The following is a 22,173-nucleotide window of genomic DNA, read 5'->3' on the forward strand; positions in this document are numbered from 1 at the left end:
GCCTCCCAACGGGGCTGGTCACCCCGGGAAGTGCTGACTATTACTCCAGAAAGGGAAGGCCTATGCAGGAAAGGATGTAGAAAGATGGAAAGAAAATTAATAGATGTTTTGTCAATTATTTTATATATATATTCTATGTTCTTAAAAGTTTATATTGTATTTTGTATGCTTTTAATTTATTGAATAAATAAAAGGACATTTCATATATATATTTAAAATTAAAGATGCTCTTTTAAAGGTTAATTAGATAGTTCAATAATGTAAACTAAAAATAAAAAGCAAGAATTTATTGTACTGGCCTTAAAGCCGTGTGAGTGGACACAGCAGATATTTAATAAGTTGATGTCGCAATTTTTATATTACATTATCTTTTTTTGTTCAGTCTAGTAGGCGGTAGGTAATGGAACCAGAACCTGACATACATAACCTTGCAAAAACGTCTTCAAACTTAATCATGCAACTTTTAACATAAAATCTTCCATTGACGACAAAAATGGCTAAAGATACTTCAACGTATAAATAATACTTTATTCAAAACGAAAAATAGACAAAAGAAATTGAAGTGAATAATATCTTTTATTTATTTTTTTAGAACAGATTCCAGAGGAAGTGGAGATAAGAGCCAATACGTCAGCCTCGTGCAGACTTTCAGACCCTCGCCAAGAGATAACAATTCTCAGGAAATAGATAAGAAAGGTATGATTACAGTAGTATTTAAAAAAAAAATCTTCCAGTTATCCAAACTGTAGAAAAACATTACCGTATCTAAGTGCCTTGAGAATCCATAAGTGGTCTTTAAAAAATGATCTGTTTTTATCTTTAGGTCTAATGATCACCTAAATATCTTAAGGCACATGGAAATGTACGTGGGTGTTCGAAGAAACTGAAGGAGTGTGTAGACATTAATTTAATAACAATAATAATTAATAAAATAACCATTAGCATTCAAAGTTTGGCAGCTCTAACCGGATTGAAACAGAACCGATTTAAGTGGCTCTAGAGGCTTCGATTGATCTCCCTTCGTTCTAAACGATTATATTATCAGATTTAAAGACCATTGTCACAAAGACTTGTGAGAACGTTTTAGTTGACAATAATCATCAACATGCGACAGGTCTAATTAGAAAATGTGCTGTTAAGCCTATAACAAACTATGGCAAATTCGCCCATGCGGTAGCGCTTGAATGTGCCATTTGGATTAGCTTGTAGAAGTTGGTGAAAATTCTAGAACCTTAGTATTAATATTGTATATTGTTTCGAATTTTGTCAATTGACTTAAACACTTTTTTATTTAACACAGTTCATGTACAAATTCATTACTAAATAGGGTAATTAAATAAACAAGTTTCTAATAAAAGTGCTCGGGCGAAAGTTAAATTTATAGGTTATTTTGTATCATATCTATTAATTTATGCTTTTTAGTATAACCAAAATAATTTAAATCGGAGGTATTAACCAACAAAGGTTAAACATCTGCCAAGTTATTTCAAAGCGTATGTTCATTACTTTTTTTGTTTACCAAGCATTTAAAGGTATCTTGGATTTGCCACAAGCGGCTAACACGTGTATCCAACTTAAGAATCCGTATTTCAAAACTGAATACAATAAGAAATATAGTCTTTTTTTGTAATTAAGACCCCTAAACTCCCCAAACGATCTGTAAACAGTTTTATATTTTAACAAAGCATCCACTCAAGAGCGTATACCTCCTACGATATGAGGTAAAGTGCTATTTAATTAATTTGAAAAAATCAGTGCATACACTCAAAACATTAACCCAGCAAATTATTTCAAAAAACCCTAATGGTCCAATGAAATTACAAACCAAATTATAAAAATTTAATCATTTCTAATAACACCTAAAATTAAAAAAGAAACATGAAATAAATATTTCACTAGTTGTGTTAGATTCAATAGACCTTTAGAACCAGTTGGAAACTTGCTATAACCCTGATCAGCCTGAATGGACGGATACTCCACAATGGGGAATCCTAACGGGTGACAATGAAGCAAAGAGCACAATTGCCTGAAACCGGTGCTTTATCTCTGGGGAAACACTCAGCAATATGTTGGCAGAACAGATACGGGAAAACATAATAGCGACCAAAATAATCAGTTCAAAAAAGTATTATATGCAGTAATTCAGACAATATGAAAATAATCAAAAGAATGAATAAAATCGCAAATGTGCAGTCGTAATAAATTGTATTAAACAAGTATATTTTATTATATATAAACATACTACAGATAAATATGTAAGTATATGAATAATCATATTGAATATTTATGCAACCTACTACTGGTACTGGTACTGGTATTTGGTGGGGGGAACAATTCCGGCAAGTGGGCCTAATGGTCCTTTTTACCAACCCGCCGCGTACTATCCAAGGTGAGAGTGTCAAGATTCATTCTTTGGGACCGCCGGAAAATTCTACTTGCCCCAGGTGGGAATCAAACGCACAACGTTCCGAACCGAGTGCACTGGGACCTGCGCCCCAAACCGCACAGCCGTCACGTCCCTATGCAACCTACTAACTAATTAGTTATGAGAAGAGCCACTTTTCATGATACGAATCCTAAGAAACGTAATGGATACGATCACAATCTTATTTACAGAAATAAATTCTCAGTTAGACAAATGAAACCAATTACGACTAAAAACACCCTGAGACAACCACAACTTCTGCTTATAAGTTTTGGCAATTTCAAAAAATAAAACTGATGTAAAAGAACACTCTATAAGGCCATAGGGTGATATTATTTGCAGCATGAACTATGATCATAGGAAAAACTTTAGTTTCCACCTAGTTACTTTTCAGTAGTCAGCTGCTCATTGCCCTTTTATAATTAAAATAAAATGCTCGAAAAGTTGGAAACCTAAATTAATATTCAGTTAATGGTATCGATTTTGGAACCAACGTCATTGAAAGCAGCGATGCATTCGTTACAGGGTCGAAATACTAACTACTTATGAAGGCATATAGAAAAACATAATCAAAATGTGGTTCTATTTAATCAATCACAAAATTAAAAAATAATTAGATAAAAGACATAATGGCGTTCAGACTTAAGTCAAAACTCTTAGTAAGGAAATCGTACCTGTAATAACAGGAGCAGATAGCCCATGTGTATTACCTATGTATTGCAACAGTACCCAACCATTTTTCACCTCGGCACCTTTGTTAGACTGAAAACAATTTCGCAGTACCCAGGTCGAATTAATAGAATATAGAAATCATGCCACAGCATACTTAAAGCGTTTGAGAATATAGAAGAATAAGGGAAAAAATGCTGGAACGAACTTGATATTTTTATTTCATTTATTTTTTATTACTATAATATTTTGAGAGGGTGCGCGGTGGCACAGTGGTAAGGCACGCTGCTATTAACTCTGGGTTAATAAGGACCGTTCTAAAGGACCTGGGTTCGCATCCGGCTGGGCAGTAAATTGTTTTCTGCTACACTGCAGCCGTGAGTCAACCCTGTGGGTTCAGGAGCCCTTTCGGATATCCAGCCTCTTAAACTTGGTACCCTTAATTGGGTAAAAATCTGGCGGTCAAGCGTGATTCTGACCTAATCACCTCCTTGCACAACCGTTAGTCTGGTAACAGTACTTCCCTACAAAGTACTGCACTCTTAACCCTTCATGGGTAGTAACGGTATAGATTTAAATTTTTAAAAAAATATTTAGAGAATATGGCATTCGCTTGCGGTACCCCTGGTATACGGTTGGGGCCCCTCAAGTGTTTCTTAATGAATTCACGGTTCGGCGCAATGCGTATCGCCACAAAACCAACTTAAATAGGTTGAAATCGAATTGAAACTACTCCAAGAGACCCCTTTCCCCGTTGACAACCAACAATCCATCAATTATTAAAACGTGAGTAACAAGTAGCATAATCAATGCAACACGAAGAGCGTCCGTCAAGCGTTCTCTTAACAAGAAGGCTGTCGTAACGTCTATGGTCAGAGAGCGTTAACTGGAACCGAGGTATTTCGTTACATAAAGCCGTTTGCATCTCGGTTTAAATTACCATTAACTATACAATATATTAAACCTTTGAACAGGGATAAATCAACAAATGGGTTCATTAAAACAGAAATCTTTTATTCATAGGAAATACTGTGTATTATTTAATTTAATTCAATCTACTTTCACCGTGGAATAGGAATAAATATACATAAGGCAGTCGTAGGGTTACTGGTATCTGTAGGTTAAGAACATTTACATATTTTTTTTCCACGAAATATATTATAAGTCAGTATTTAACCAAAACATTAGATTAGCATAAAATAGGTACGCATAACATAATACAATCAGGCAATTAGAAATACTCACAACATATTTAACTGAAATCAATAAAAAACTTAAAATTGTAAAAATAATTTATTTAGCTTCTAAACGTAGTCCCCTCCCATACATTTATTTAAAAGCATAATTTATGAACTATTTATTTTTGAAGAAAAAGAAAATCGTTTCCTCGGTCGTTGAACTGAAATCTACCTCGATAACAAAAAGAAGGTTAAGAACCAATTACAACTGAGAAACCCTACGCGAGAAGTCTGCATAATAGGATAAAAAAAATTAAATAAACAGGTTTTCGAAATGGGTCAATAATGATTCTGAATTTTATTATGAAGTTGAATTTCTAAATATGAAATTAGTCAAAAAAAAAAAAAAAAAAAAAAAAAAAGAAGCCCACCACGTATACTTACTTAAACAAGTTAAAAATACAGATATCACTTGTACACATACATATTAATATCAATAAGACGCCATCACCCTACACACTCCCACTAACCTAATTAAATATTATTAGCATTATTTTAATCGTACTAAAATAAAAATAACAAATATAGTGAGTCATATAACATGAGTTAATAACATGTATTGAAAAATAAAATATAATTAAATCGTTTTCATTAAATTAGCAATTAATAAAGACAAACGGACATAATAAACATAGTATAAGAAAAAAAACTAATAAAAGAAAACATTTCATCGAGTAATCAAAGATCTAATTAATTTAGAAATATTTAGATCTTCAAAATCTACAATAGCAAGTAAAGAAAAATATCTATATTACTTTTGAAATTTAAATATTTGATGTGAATATTCATATAATTTAAATACTAAAGGCGATGACTGATGACAGGGGTAATTAGGCGAAACATTTTAATCACGTCGTCAGATGCACTCATTAAGTTTGGACGAGAAGATAATCTCAACGAGATTCATCTAAGCATTAAGATGAATAGCTTCCACAACTGCCAGTTATTTCAAACGTTCAGAAAAATATTTTACTACTTATAATTAAACGTAAAGCGATATATTGGAAAGAAAAACAAGTCGGTTGGCTAATACATGTAACTAAAATAAAATTAATAATATTACACCTGGTTAACAAAACAGTCAAGATATGATAGTTGGGCAAAAAATAGCAATGATGAGAACTAGAACTAAATAATTAACTAAATTTTTATGGATATAATATTCGTTTATTAACGATCTATTAATAATAATAATATACAGTTTGACTAAAGTAAAAAAAAAAAAAAAAAAACCGAGCTATAAGAGCTAAAAATTTCTGTTAAATTATAAACATAGCATATAGTGATAGGCGTTTCCAAGCTAGAATTTATTCTAGAAAACATTTTCTAAAATGTAAGACTCCTCGTTTTTCCCAGTAGTCCTAAAATTTAAATTAATTTTAAACATTTTAATCTCCAATATAAAAAAAAAATAATAAAGAAAGAAATAATCTACATAACAAATAAAAAGAACATCGTAATTATTCAATGCGATCATACCTTCTTTTCTCAATTTACTAACTCTTTTAAAATGTCTTTATTTTATTTTTTTAAAACAAAAAGTTTCAGACAGGGATGACTATTTTCAAGTTGCTTCTTTTTAAAATAAATATTCCACACAGACTTTATAAGTTATAATAATTTGAAAAATACATTATATGTGATGTATTATTAAAAATTCAATTTAGATAAACTATTACGTGTGTGTATTTTACTCGAGTGAAAAATTTCAAAGAAAATAGAATTTTATGAATGAATCGCACATTTACATAATACATGTATTTTTAAAACCATCATGGTTTTTACGAAGGTTCATCTACAACAACACTTGTTTAAAAAAGAAGAAACATGAAAATGAAGAAAGTAAGCCTGAAACGTTGTTAATAAATAAAGAAAGTTTAAAAGGGCTTATAGTTCTTCGTAAAATATTGAATGTAAATTAACATCAATTTAATATAACTTTTAGAACAATGCAAATGGAGGGCCTATATTTCTAGGTTGAAAAACTCCTATTAAATTATTCATGATTTATACTGTGCTCAATAAAATGAACCTTACCTATCCAACATAAATCCATGAGAATGCCAAATGATAGAGGAAGTTAATACATAATTCATTAGCCATGCTAACAGTTGAAATAAACTTTTCCTTCGATAATTAACGAGAGAAATTAAACAGAAAGCTCGATATTTTCTCAAGTGCCCATTCTGACCATCAGACCCACACATCAGGTATTCATGTTTATAAATGTAAACAGAAAACACCTTAGTGAACCGTGAGAAACAGAATATAAAAACAAAATTAAAAAAAAAAATATGAACAAAAACAATTTTAACACACGTTAATTAAACTGGATTCTTTACTATCAAGATCTGAAGATAAACAACGTATAAATGCCGCAATATTTGAACTTTCTGAGCGTAATAATGCTATTGACCTTAACACAGTTCACATCGAAGGACGCAAAGCGACCTTCTACAAAGAAACAATGAATAATCACTATCAGTGTAGATATCTCATTGTGGTCTTCAATAGTTTGAGATAAGATAATCATTGGTTAATTTTAAATCGGAAGATCTTAAACGGCCGATAAACTCATTGTTTTGAAACAGCCACAGTAATCAGAAATATCTTCGTTCTGAAACAACTAACGAATCTGATACGAAAATAAATATAGATTTCTATTTCCAACAATATAAGGAGAAACGTGGGGGAAAGATTTAATTTACAATTTTAACTCACTTTGAAATAAGAATTCTTAAAGATCACATAAGTAAAAAACATTATAAGTTTTTACACAGACAAAATAATATCAACATCCCAACTAAAGTGGAAATACTAATGATCTCATGATTCCGTTCAATCAAATTATCGTGATTATTCATGTACGAAAAGCCTCGACAGTTATAAGAAATTATGAGGACAAATTGCCAAAAGTTAAGTATGAGCCGGGACAAACGATGCCAAAATGATACATATCTCCAAGTTAATTCAGCCACTGAGTCATTAGAGCGTGGGAGTTCTCTAGGTCGTCGTACTCAAATTCCCTGTCGCATGAAGTAGCTCTGGCTATCTCGAAGGCAAAAGAATTATTTGATTAATAATATCAAATTTATATTAGCGAAAACCGGGACACTTAATTAATATTAACAATTTCAAAAATTCGTAACAAATCAAAATTTTATTTAGTGCACTTCTATAACTTATGAACCACAGAGATCACTTTACAGACCTCTACCCTACGGAGTGTCAAATCTAGACTAAAATAAGGTTTTGAAGAAAACTCACTGATCTGTTGGGATTTAAATTAACTGTTGACTGAGGATTGATTTTAAATATGATTTGAACCCAAAATAAAAGTGTTTGAAATTTTTTATTTCTATTTAATTATCACGTATTTCAAAAAGATAACAGTATTGTCTTTATGGATATAATTTGTCAATAATATGGATATTATTTAATTTGTAACAAAACCTGTCCATTCTTGGTTTCATGCTTAGTCTACATTTATGGGCGAGTTCTTCAACTTATTTATAAATAATACTTTGATTCTAAATAAAAAATAGCTTTTATGGTAAATTCCGATAAAAAATCAAAATATTAGTAAACTTAACATATTACATTTATAGCAACGGTTCCAAAAAAAATTGTTTGCCACAGCACTATTGTAGGAAAAAAAAAAAAAAAACTCCACGAAACCTTTATTGAGAAAAAAATAAAAATATCGTCTCAATTATTGTTAAGAGCGGTTGAATTGTTGTAAAACAAGAAGAAGAAAAAAATTGCAAAGTAAACTCACTGTAAATTTCCAATTTGAATTTTTTAAAAAATATTTTGAGAATGTAACATACCCTTGGGACTCCAAGACGCAACGGTAACAACTTTGGATACCAGTGATCTATAGAATTAGTATCAGGATAAGTACCTCTCTTATTGCAATACTTTGAAAGTAATTTGTTCGACAATAACTACTATGTTAACGCAAATGATACATAAAATAAAAACGAAAAAAAAAAAACAAATGAAATGATGAATGTAACTCGTATAGAAACAAAAAATAATAAAGAGAACATAAGAGAGGCCTCGCTATGTTCCCTCAAGATGACTAATATACACTGCCGGGGTCGTTTGTCATAGCAAGCCGCCCTGTCATTGAGACCATGTTCATCTAATAATGTCACCTATGTAACTATTTTCTTCCTTTCGAACTAGCTTCACATGGAGTCCATGTATTAAAAAGCTAAACCGGTAGAATTTTAAAATATTCCAATAGGTGAAGATTTTTTTTCTTCAATTTTATAATTTTATGTAATAAGAGCAAAACCTCAAGAGTACAGTAGAATTCCGCTTATCTGTCATTGCAGGAACCATGAAGTCACGGGTTAATCCAGAGTGTATTAAAGAAAAACCTACGATAATAATAATATAAATAATATTATTTATCAATTATAATATTTCAAGGAAAAAATTTAAACTTTTTCACTTATTTAAATTTTAATAAAAACAGATGTCCAGAACAGTAACTGATCATCTTTAACCTGAAATAAGATATAACCCTATTTTACATTACTTGTAAGAAGTAACATATAAGAAGTAAGAAAGGGTTAAACTTCGAATGAATGAATGTGACATGTAACATTATAACCCTTTGAAAAATAACATTTATTTTTTTTACCTCCAATATTAATTTCCGATACGTAAAAATTAAAAGGCAATACAAAGCTTAATATGTAGGTGATATTTATATTAATATATGACCTAAAACTTTGGTCATATATTAATATAAATATCACCTACATATTACGTAGTATATTTTTTAAATACATCATTCAATTTAATTTTACAAACGATCTTCAATATTTTATTATCGGCCACTAAGTTAGTCATTTTTTAATTCCTTATACTGGACCGATTTCTAGCAATTTATTTAATTTTTTTTTTACTGCCAGTTAATTATCGAACTGCAGTAAAAAAAACAACTTTTAAAAACGAAAATAAAAATAAATTTACGCAATAAACATCACCTTGAGCGAAATTAATTTAACAACAAGAAAAATGTCAATAACACACTTTATCTACAAATAAAACTAACTGCCTATGTACATTTTCCCACTTTAGTTATAGTAAACACAAAATGTTAAGTTTAAGGGCTTACATTTGACAGAGTTTAATATTCAGAAGTACATAAATAATACAAATAAATAGTTGATATAATAAAAATACATAGTATTTACCTTCATCACACACCCTCAAACTAAGTTATGCCAAACAAATTAATCTGTTGGATACAGATTTTACTTTCCTTTACTAATATATATTATTTTATTTTATAGGCACAACAGACCATGGAGGAGGCCTTGCTCCTCGCGCGATGTATTTACCAATAACCAATATTAAGAGGTAATATTCCCAATATTAGGAAATACATCGCGCGTTTCTTGACGTGGTTTATTAGCAGGATGGGTTCGTCACTCCCACGCCTTGTGATGTGTGAACGGAGGTTGTCAGTGAGTTATGCATTATTTTGTGCTTGAAAAAAGCCCGGGTGGGATCGGGATTTGATCCGACAACCTGTGGATTGGTAGACGCGCGTTACCACGCTGCTACCGCTGCCCCTTATATAAATATATATATATAGTTATATCATTTCTAAAATATAACGCCACGATTTTGAAGACTACCCTACAAACATTGGGTTTTAATCTCGGAAAATTGACAAATAATTGGAATAGGTACTAAATAACTACCCTCACTATGGGCGTTGATGACCTCAGGGTTTTGCGCCCTTAAGCCCCAGACAACAACAACTACCCTCATTTTTCCTAACTACTAATGACGAAAAATCTTTCTAAATTCTCTTTTTATTTTACAACTTTCAGTAGGAATACTGTAAGCAAGAGCAGATTGCCGTAGCAAAGAACTACTTCCGGCACGTCCACGTAGCAATGTGAAGGCATTTCATCAGCTTCCGGGTGGACGGCAGGAAACAGTGCGCTTGGAATGAAGTACAACCATAGCCAAATCAGGAGAATGCTATTGAACATTGCGTAATTTTCACAATAAAATTATCAACATCGCCACTCAACAGTTAGCAAGAATTTTTTTCTCTCGTAATGTCACCATCCCTGATCCTGAGAATCTAACGATCTTTTTAAAGTCTAGACTCTTAGAAATTCTTTCTTCATCCACATTATAACTATACTATATAACCATTATTCCTTTTCAATTATTATCAACATTATAGATCAAGTCAAAACAAAATATCATTCCACGATAAATTAGAAACCCGTCAGAAGTCAACGGATCGAGTTCCTTCAAATAAATTTACGATTAGTGAAAAAAGTAAACAGTACAAGAAAAATTAACTCATGAACCCAAACTGCATTTACATGTTGGATGTTCCTTGAGTCAAAACAATCTAATCTAATAACAACACATCCTTAATTTATGGGGTACCAGAATTAACTAAATAACTTAAAATAAATATCAAAACACATTTTGTGGTTTTATTTTATAGTTGGTATTTAAAAAATCTTTAGCGTAACTAAACCACGATACGATCTTTCCCATTGCGTGAAAGGCCGTGGAATTACTTCCTTCTGTAAATATGTTTCCTCACCTTGAAGGAAAACCTCTACCTCTACAGTAAAACACAACTTCAGCAATTGCATTCAATATGATGATGAAACACAATACGACCACATAAGAAACCACTAAATTCAAATAATGACTAAAACAAAAACAACGAACAATCAAAACAGTAAAAACTCAACTGCTTTCTATGTTCAATTGAAACTCTTGGAAAAAAAAATAACCACAAAAATAATTTTTATTGTTTATTCTTATACAATCATAAATTATAATGTTTGAAAAATAATGCCCAGAAGCAATAATGCTTTTTGACGTCATCCTTTTTATCCCTAGCCGGCAGTAAACTAATAAATTTTTAAGGTAGTAAACATGTCCTCTGGCGGTAGACGATAGTAAATCAGTTTCACAAGGATGCTATGAGGTTTATGTAACCAACTATACTTTAATTATTTAAAACGCAAAAAAAAAAAAAAAAAATTGTAATACTAAAAATAAATCAACATACTTTAAGAGGATGATTATTTGTTTCCCAAAAACATTTTAATTTTCGATGTAATATTAGCATTCCCCAAGTTTTAGTTATACAAAAGTCCACTGTAGAAATAACAAAATTTAATACACTTAAGATTAAAAAAACAAAACATGATATTTAATTTAAAAGAAGGAAAACAAAAAAAAATTAAAATAATAGTCAATCTGACACTCAAAAAAATAATTAACATACACGGGTTCAACTATACACCAGGAACAAATATATCTCTTACATTGCTTTATAATAATTTTTATCTTCAGAAGGTATGACATAAAGCTTTACGCTACATTTAGTTTCATGTTTTATAGTATACGTTTGAAAAGTTTGGTCAGTAAGTAGAGTTACCACAAATTTGTCTATCCAAGACATCTTGGAAGATTGAGAAAAGAGGATGGAGAGATGATTAAATAAAGGGGGGGATGTATCTTTGCGTACATGCGAGACTTGAAGCTATGTTGTATGATTTTCTAATAATATTTCATACTGAATAAACAAAAATTAATTCATATGCATGAAATTCCATAAATAGAAACTTAAAAAAAAAAAATCCTTTTCGTTGACTTGTTAATTTGTTGTTCATTGATAATTGAGGTCTTAAAGTTTTTAATTTAACATAATAGTTATTCCATTCATCTGTAAATTCAATTGTAAGAAAATAAAAACTTATTACATATAGTTAACGTGTATTATGTCAGGAACGATAGTGGGAATATGCTGGAGAGATGTATTGTAACTGACTATTTTTTTCCATAACGGTTGATATGAGATGTGCTGTCTCAGGTCTCCATTTTTGTGTCGATGATGCCTTAATAGCTTCTCGTTGACTTGATAGTTGTTTATTGATAATTTAGATCTTAAAGTTATTAATTTAACATAACATTTATTCCATGTATCTTGTAAATTCAATTATCATAACATATAAAACATAAGTTTTAGAAAAAAAAATACTAAAATATAAAAAGAATGACAAGGGTTGAGGAACAGCGACCTACTGACCCAATCAATCCACAACTTTCTAGGCAGGTACATTTCCCTGCCTCCGCAGCATCCCACTTTGTCGCCATTCGTTGCTTCTTAAAGGGGACATCCATTAGAAATTGGCGTAACTAAAAGCCAATTGGCTTTGCTAGAGGAAAATCAAGGGATAATAGTAAAGGCCTTACTACTGCCACTTACCTCGTTCCGATGCTGTGACAGTTTGACATGAAAGCAAGGGTAACAACCTCCAGTAACGCACCACGCTGTCAAATATAGAAATGCCATTGAGGAATAGGAATCGATCCGACCAAGGGCGATGATATAATGAGGCTTATCGAAGCCCGACATATCGGTACGAGCTCAAACAACCATTATCGAGGCAACTCAATGATAAAGTTTCATCCTAAGCAGAAGAAATCAATAGAATCCTAAGATAATGCAAGATTGTAAAAGATTGAAGCAATCCTAAGTAGGATGGCTCAAACATTTCTAAAATATAAATCTCGCAGCGAGATCAATACAGAGTAAAGGTAATAAACCCTTTACAAGGCTGTATTTTCGTTCATTCACCATGACTCAGATGTGGCGATGCATAAATGCAACGCAAGGGCCACAATTATAATAAATCTGACAAATTCATATTTGTTAACGCAGTAGAACACTTCAGTCATGAACGGAAAAGATCTGTTTGTTGTTTGAGTTTCTTAAGGCAAGAGGCAAGAGAGGAAAACATTGGACGGATGCCAAATGGACTTTAGTCCGAAAACAGGAGCACCCAATAAGTTGCGTGCTTCTGGTCCATAAGATGACTGTTACGCTACATTTAACTCCAAATATTATCTGATTCCTATAAATATTGTGAATATTTTCTAATATAAAGAACAACACTAACAATTATCCGTATAAACTATGACTGAATGTCGGAAAAAGTAATTAAAAGATGAATGCAATCATACAGTTTATTTTATTTTAAAGTTTACAACTCGCATTTTGGATCATCATCAGGGCTTAACTGCAATGCTGTAAACATACATTATATACCATTATAACATACATATTATATACCAAACAGAAAAACATTTTTTTTATTATTATTAAAATGTTAACAGATTGTCGATAGCCGCAATTGAAACCGGAGACCGTTATTACAGGACAAAGGTATCAGAGTCAAAAAGATTTAAAACATATTAATTGTAGAAACAGTTTTGTGCAATATGTAACGGATTTCAAAAACAATGATTTAGCCCTTCATAGAATTAATGTCGTTACTATATCAGGTGTTTTGTAAAATCACTCGTTCCTTTTTATACTGTAATACATGTTATATATTATATTTTGTCACTGGTTATTTTTTTTGTACACTATAAGCAAAAATTTATCTTCTGTTTTAAATAGAAAACGTAACTAGTCATAAACGGAACCAACTTTTTTTCATTTCGGTCCCACTAAATGAAAAACCTGACCCGCACCATGGTTAGAATAGGTTGGACACCTCTATATAACCCCCTGTATGTCAGAAATGACAAGAAAGGTGGTTATAATAAAAAAAAATTCTCTGCCTCAATCTCTGCACAATGCAGGAATAAAATTTTAACATTCGTTTTTATTCTTATATTAAGTCACACAGAAACAAAAGGTTATAAATTTTTGTTTTCATTTCATTTAAAACTTTTTTTTTTTCATTTTATTTTATTTATAAAAAAATATAATAATTTAACTCTCATAACCCAGTAATAATAGTTTAGTAACAACTAAATATTGTATCCATGACAATTTATTTATAATTTTATTCGTAACTAATTTTTATTCAGCTCTGGTTATGATCGAAAAGTATTCTATCATTCAAGAATATCGAGTTAGTAAAGAATACACTTTAATGACTCAAAAGAATATTATGAAAGTTAGAGGAAAAATGGTAAATAAATCAGGGGGAAAACAGGACCTGAAAGTATTTCGGAATCTTCTAGATAACCACATTTCTCAAACGAGATTGCATAGAGGAATGAAGCAACAGGAAATGGCATAGAGATAGACAGTTTCTGCAGGGGACAAATACAGGTAGCGGAATTCCTTACAATAAATACATCTCTTTCAACCTTACATAAAAACCCTTTTATACCTTATCAGTGTACGGGGGAAAAAAATGCAGCTTTCAACAGTTTTTTTTACGTGTTTGATGATTAATAAAAACTGAATTCATTATTTACATATTAAAACATCAAACAAATCAATCATTGCCTTTAGCGTGAAATTTCTAATTATACATTATTATAAATTTATTATATACGTATATATAATAAATATATATACGTAAAATATTAGAAATCCTGAGATAAAACTGAAAAGTGGGCTAGTGAAAACTGTTCCGCGTATATCCCGGTTTGGTCACGGGTTGCGTTGGGATCGGCATTCGTTCGGTTAAACCACTCGACTTTCACCTGATTCAGAATAATCATCAGCTTCCTCTCTTTTGTTTACAAATACTTCACAGCTGAGAAGATCTCCTCTTTATCGCACCACCTGGCCCTTATTATTTATAAAAGAGAAAACAGTAAGAAACCGTATAATACAGCACGTGATCCAATCAGCAGAAGGAGAAAAAATACGAAGGGCAAAGAAAAAAGAAAAGATATTAATAAACTTGTTTCAGTATGCGATGAATCGTCTGAAAGTAATGTACGATATCTGTCTGGTTGATATATTTCAGGCACCTGATGTGAGATGTGCAGTTCCAGATTTACAGTGATCTTCTTAATCCCTAAAATGTATGATTAGCGATGGTTATACTGGAATTTGGAGGAAATAACGATTTGAATCCGGAATTTTATAATAATATAACTACTATAAATTTTAAATAAAGATGGCGTAAAATAAAATTACAATTTGGAGGTCTTTAAAATTAATCCATGTCAAGAGAACTATGTAATCATGAGAATTATTAAAATTACTTATCGCAGAAAAAATTTCTAACGATAATGCCGATTGAATGAATGCTTTTTTTCTGGGGCGTATTTCGTAAATATAGCACGTTAAAAAAAAATTTTCCCATGAGATGTATGCTCTAGGACAGCTATAACAATGTAAATCGATGTGCTCATGGCAAGAAGAACTAAAGTAAAACATTGCAATACAATGAATTAATTATGAGTATTAGAAAAAAATGTTTCCCCAGGCCGTTTATTATAAGAACAACACGAATGTATATATAGTGATCCTGGGAAATCATTCTATACATAGAGGACTTTAAAACTGCCTGTTATTTGAGAATCATCTTACAGCGCTTGAAAATTTAAATACTTAATAAATGAAATAGATTTAAAACAATAAATTAAAATGAATGCTCATTACAGTTAACAGATTTTTATAAAATATGCGACTATTTATGTAGTTTAAACTTTTTTGTTTTATGATAATTATAAATCCGTAGTAATTTTATATAGATTAACAGGCGTGATAAAAATACATAATAACTTAATTTAGTACAACCCATTTTGAATTTTATTATTTTCCATCCAGCAAAATCATCGGATAACTTAAATCTTTAATTCTGTATATCCAGTAAATATTAAAGAAAAACAAAGAAAGTATCCTAATACCCAATTCATTCGAGTTCGAAAAATCATACTGATCTGCTTTTAGACATATTGAATAACGGTAGTTGAAAAACTAAGACCACGAGATCATCCATCGAATCCTTAATAAGAAAAATTCGTACAAAATCCCAGAATGTTTTGGAACAGTACCAAATACATCCAAGAAAAAGAATGAAGATATTTACAGAAGTTCATTTCTATTATACGTTGCACTTAAAAGTTATAGAATGTAGCTCAAAAAAAAAAAAAAGAGTTAACAGTAACTGAAATTGGTAATAGTAGGAAATATCGAAAAAAAATTTTTGTAGTACAAGCAACAATTATAACTACGTGTTACACAAGAAAAAGAACTTTATGTAACAAGTTACCGGTAATTTTCCAGTAAAATTTCTCGATACCACGAAAAAACTACAGTACTTCCTCTTACCACATAATGGAGGCCATCGTGACTCGAGAACAGATTTCAGAGGAAGTCCAGTTCTAATTCATACCCATGTCCCAAAAAAATCCTATGATTTTTCATTACTTTTACATTATCCAACAAAAGTCACTAAATAGTGAAAGCATTACAAATCACGAAAACTTTCCGTTTCGAATAATGAATAAGAGTAAATAATTCTCATGCAGTGCAAAAACCCGGACCACTACATCCCAGGAAGGATTTTGGATTCAGTATATGGTAAAGAAAACTGTTTGTAGACCAATAGTTGTGCAAGAAGATGATTTCCCTAAGATTATGCTCAACCACCAGGTTTTTCTCCTGATTAAGAATACCCACATCTGGGAGTGCCCCGGAAGCATGAAATGTAAAAGGAATATGTAAAGGTGATATATACATTGTTAATAATAGTTCTCCAGTCTTACTATTCAAAAAGATCTTTTTTCGCAAAATTTCAATACCAAATCAAAAGACAACACTGGGACACTATCCGAAACTGGTATTCTTTGAAAATGACGCAAGTGAATCTAACCCATAATTTAGCAAGCTCGATCAATAAGGGTCTTGTTACTTATTCATAGACAGTTAGGAACGGAATACATTTGTCCGGGATGAATAAAAAAGCAGTTGACTAAATTGTTGTTCCCAAGAGTATTTCACAGAGTAAAGTCAAAGGGAGTGGAAAATAATATCCTCACGAAATTAAAAAATACATGACGCAAGGTTCTTTTTTTATTACTTAGAAAATGTATTTTTTTAAAACAACATTACAATCATAATATTAAAGCGTTAAAACGTATTATTGACAATAGCTAACTCATTAGAATATAATTGTCCTTAAAGTAGAATCAAATTATCATTAAATAGCATATTAATATTTTTATTTAATTTTCTAAAATAACTTTTACTAGTAATTTTATAACAGCGATAATCACCAGAATAAGTCAGCGCATTGTCTGGGCACCTTCCATTATGCTTTTGACATTTTATTTATAAGGTATTGCAATTCCTAAATTTGGTCTAACGAAACAAAAAACATAAATTAAACAAGCAAATTATTTTGCAATCAACATCTCGTTTATCAAAACATTTCATAACGAATGCATGGTTTAGTTATTTACTGAATTATATAATAAGGAAAGAATTTCAACTATTAAAAGAAATAATAGGAAACATAAAAATAAAAGTGAGTATAGATATTAGCCGTAAGGTTTCTACCTGCGGCAAGAGGCTGGGTTGTGTAAGACATAGAGCTGGTCTGCCGGGGACTCCTCCTGCATACCTAGAATGAAACCGGTTTGGGCGACCACCGAAGCAATTACGTCATACACGAACAATGACGTGAGCGTTTGCAAATAAAACAAATTAATATACATATATTATAAAACTGTTCTCCGACATAAAATATATTGATAAACGGTAAGATACCGAATAAGTCGAAGCAATAAAAAACCTCAACCAGGACATTCCAATCACATGTTTCACACATCTGGGAAAAATACAAGAGATTTATAAATGCAAGAATAACAAGTAACAAACCAGGATGTGACGCGGGTGGACAAATCGATATTCAAGGAGCATTAGATGAGATCAGTATTCAAAGCGAGGGGCGGAAGAGATGCGGCGGACGAAAAGGCAATGTTTAGATGAAGGGATACCGGAGGAGACAATTTTATGAACTATAAACTGGGAAATGAAAGATGGAGGTCCTATCTGAAGAGATGGGGGACAACTTTGGCATTCAATATAACTCGTGTTCAATCTAAATTTTAATTAATAGGGCTAGAGTCAGAGTGAGTAAAATGACAACAGAAAAACTAAAGTAGAAAATGGATGTTTTTTATCAAGCCATTCTCACAAGTTCTAAGAATAACTGGCGGTTCCTACAGAAGTAGTCCTAAAATTTAAATATAAAAAAAGTCTTAAAACTCCAGGGAGTTCTGAAGGTTCTAAACCATATTACCGCGTCTCCAGTTAAAATATAATTTACAAAGCAATAGAAACTTTCATACTCAGGGAATGAGTCGTAAAGAAGAGGAACATGAAAATAAGATATTCCTTCAACTTAGAGCATTATATACAGGAGCTACACTTCTTTTTCAAATGAGACTGTGCATTACAAAATCAGAGTCCCTTTTTAATTATTTAATTAACAGTTCGAGTAAGAGACTGTCAAGGAGTAAGTAATATTTGGTAAGAGGTTGGAATAAATTCTTTCATCTCATGAGATTTTAGTACCAAGATAGTTAATTATGAACAAAAACTAAAAATAAACTTGGTTGATTTTGGATCACAACTCAATTTTAAGATAATTTCCACAGGCTAATTCGCAAGACATTATAGGTTTTCGGAACGCCTTAAAATTTAAACAGTTGTACAATAAATCAGTTGTTTTCCAATACTATATTTGAAGGGCCCGAATCTACAATACAAGCCACATGACGTAAACAGTGAGTACAGCTATCTCAAAAAGTTTTACAATTATTATTTAATGTTTTATATAGATCTCATTGCATAGTAATCTGATAAAAGGTAAATATGACGCAACATTAGTGTTAGACAAACTAACATAATACATAGCTTTAGAGAGAAAGAATACAGTATTTTGCACAAATTCTAATAATCATCATCATTTTGGCTTGTCATATTTGTTCTCCGTATTACCATAAATGATACATATGTTTGGTGACATTAATATGATATATAATATGAACCGTAAACAATTATATTCTATAATCGAATAGAATAAACTTGAAATAAATGTTGACGGAAGAGACCTTATAAAATTAATCTCCTCACCTGATGGTTCCGACGAGACGCATGAGTCCTGTGCCTCAGGCCTTCCCTCAACTTGGCCGTCGGCTTGCGTGTTGGTTCAGGACGATCTGGCTCCACGGCGGAGAATCTCTTGTTTGTAATGACAATGGAGCTGGCCGGAGGATCGCCTCGGGTACTCTTGCTCCTCACAAGTAGCTTCAACATCGGGCCTGGTCTCATTTCATTCTAGTGCTAGTATCACTAAATATCCAACCACACGCACAACTCAACTCAACAAATTCCCACTAGGATGTTGCTTAGGTTCGTACAGGCGGCTCGGCGAGCCACCACTGGCCGGCTAGCAAGTGGTGGGGAGGTCTTCCCCTCCCAAGAGGCCGCTGGTACCTCCTACAGGTTAACCTGTGACAGCGCTCGCCCATTGTCATACAATGTCAAACAGTAGATACTGTTTGAATGTGGTCATTGTTAAACAATATCTATGCTAATTCGCTATTGTATTCGGAGACCTACTTAAAGAATAAAAAAAATGCAAAATATTCCTGAAAACAGTATTTTGCATATGCAATCATTACTGAGATCTTTAAACCAAAATACCCTTCATGGCTAAAACACGATTTATCATTTACCTCAAACTTAAGAATACAAATAGTGGAGCGTCGATTGTTCAATATAGTAAATAAAACAACAAAAGTGTCATACAAACAATAATGGAACTTTCATATTCGTATAACAATAGAAACAAATATTGGTTTGTATATGTTATATTTTAAATATAATAGGAAACAAATGTTAAGTTTTAAATAGCAGATTTGGTACACAAGATTAAGTAAAATTATAGTTCAAAAATGTAGGTGAGCTAGAGTAGTCATTTGTGTGATCACCGGGAAGAGTTTAGAAAGGAAAGATTAATTTAATTGATGACAATAATATTAATATAAGGACAGTTAACAATTAGCTCATCTTGATTCTCTTCCTCACAATTTAGAAGATCAACTAGAAACTCAGTAGCCAAATTTTCACAACTTCTAATATTTATTTACTTTACCCATGTTGTAATAAATTACTTTAATCAAAACAGACGTAAACAATAACATGAAGTTTTGGAAGGAAAGATTATAAAACAAGGTACTCAGAAATTCCGCTAGGAGCTCTTATGCATTTAACATTACTTTAAATAGGACTGCTCACGATCCTCCTATACTTATAACATTTAACATCGTAAAACATTTTACATTTAACACAATATCATGAATACACCTAATATACTATCATATAAAACTATTCCAAAATATAAGATATACATAAAAACAGCTTTCATATTCGTCCTTTGAAATATAATAAACTTAATGTTCCATTCGATGGACTTTTACAACTAATATTATTTATTTTTCACAAAAATTATTTGAAATTTTCGTATGTTTTGCAATTATGAAGATAAATGCTATAACTTCGGTAGTAATGATAATTGGTAAGGAGTTTATAATAAAAAAAATGCAAAATTAGAAGTCAGTCGAACAATTATAGAGGTAAAACAATTCCAAATTCTTGAAATTAACTTTGCCTACGGTTAATGTATGTTCCACTTTGCAAAATTACGATACCAATTACAACATAACATAAATAACTATCAAGAAAAATAAATAAACTGTTATAATCTACAGTCCCGAGAAATCACAATAATATTTTATTTTATTTTTTTTTTAATAAGAGATATTATTTAACTTATCAGTCACTCGGTAAGATAATTCAATTACATTACAGAATGGTAAACATTTTTCTTATCTGCAGGATGCAGCAAAAATTATCAACGAATATTATTCTCAAAGTCCATATGCTATTGTTTTTGAGTTAAATAGAAATATATTTTTTTTTAGCTCTAAAAGTATCTGTTTAACTCGTAGTATTCTTAAAGAAGAAAAATTAGAACTATTTTAAAAATCTGGATAAGATAGGATTTATCATACCATCAGTCATAATGTGAACTCTAGGAGAAAAATAAATCTATATCAGATAGAGCCAATTGCTCTATTTTGGAAATTGGGTCTTATAACATATTTATTTTAAATTATACCTATTCATACCATTTGGGGTTATATTTGTAACTGATTAACAAAGGAATACAAACATTTGAAAATATGAACAATATCTAATCGACAAAAATTGCTGAAGAGTGTTTGAATAAAAATAATAATATATTACGTAGTACAATCGAATTATTAATAGGAAATATTAATATCACTATTAAAACTATAATATGATGTTAAACGGGATGGCGAAGAAGCATGCAAGTAATTCGGAAAAAAGTTTTGAGTGCAAAAATAAGAGACTATGAGTTTCAAGGAGATTTAGTTGACGTTGCAACTGGTGATAAATTAAATTGAAACACATTGAATGAGAGTAGAAGAGGACCATTTGGCCTAAAAAAGAAATATATTTATGAAGTGAGATGTAAGAAAACATGTTTAAACGATCTATTTTATATATAATCTTTTTACTTTCTTGAGACTTGTTTTTTATCGTTTAAATAAAATCAATTGTATCCAAATTAAAGACTCAAAACATTCTTTATCTTCTCTAAAGTCTAACGTTTCGGCCAATTCAGCCATCCTCAAGGACAATCTATCACAAATATTTAAAATTAACTTCGATATGAATTTTATGAATAAAAGAAATAAGAATTTTAATCAAAGTAAATTTGAAATATATAAAAGTTATGCTTGACCTGAGTGTAAGGAAGGTTACAAATATTGGTATGATAAGCAAGGTGTGTAATAGAGTTAAATTGAGTATAATTAAAAGTTTAATATTAATGATGTGACTAGAGACTATATTATTTTATCATTATGTTATTTTTCATACACATAGATTGATCATGTTCATTTTGTTTATTCTTCTGTTTGTATAATAAACTTTATGTTCCATTCGATGGACTTTTACAACTAATATTATTT

General features: G+C 31.1%; 1 protein-coding gene across 11 annotated transcripts in view; it reads right to left on the reverse strand.

Moving 5' to 3' along the window:
- The window catches only part of LOC106682411 (serine/threonine-protein kinase MARK2), a 308,181-nt gene that overhangs the window by 237,670 nt on the left and 48,338 nt on the right, over nt 1-22,173 (reverse strand). The window contains exon 1 of one of the 11 annotated variants that reach the window (XM_014423240.3): nt 19,244-19,543. The exons of the other annotated variants lie outside the window; for them this stretch is intronic. Within the exon in view, the coding sequence (XP_014278726.1) occupies nt 19,244-19,441 (198 nt within the window). The 5' untranslated portion in view covers nt 19,442-19,543. Of the gene's footprint in view, nt 1-19,243; nt 19,544-22,173 lie in introns of those variants that run through there. 11 annotated transcript variants of the gene reach the window in all.

This window comes from Halyomorpha halys, unplaced genomic scaffold (assembly GCF_000696795.3).
Source record: "Halyomorpha halys isolate HHAL.00 unplaced genomic scaffold, Hhal_1.1 Scaffold412.1, whole genome shotgun sequence".
Taxonomy (NCBI): Eukaryota; Metazoa; Arthropoda; class Insecta; order Hemiptera; family Pentatomidae; genus Halyomorpha; species Halyomorpha halys.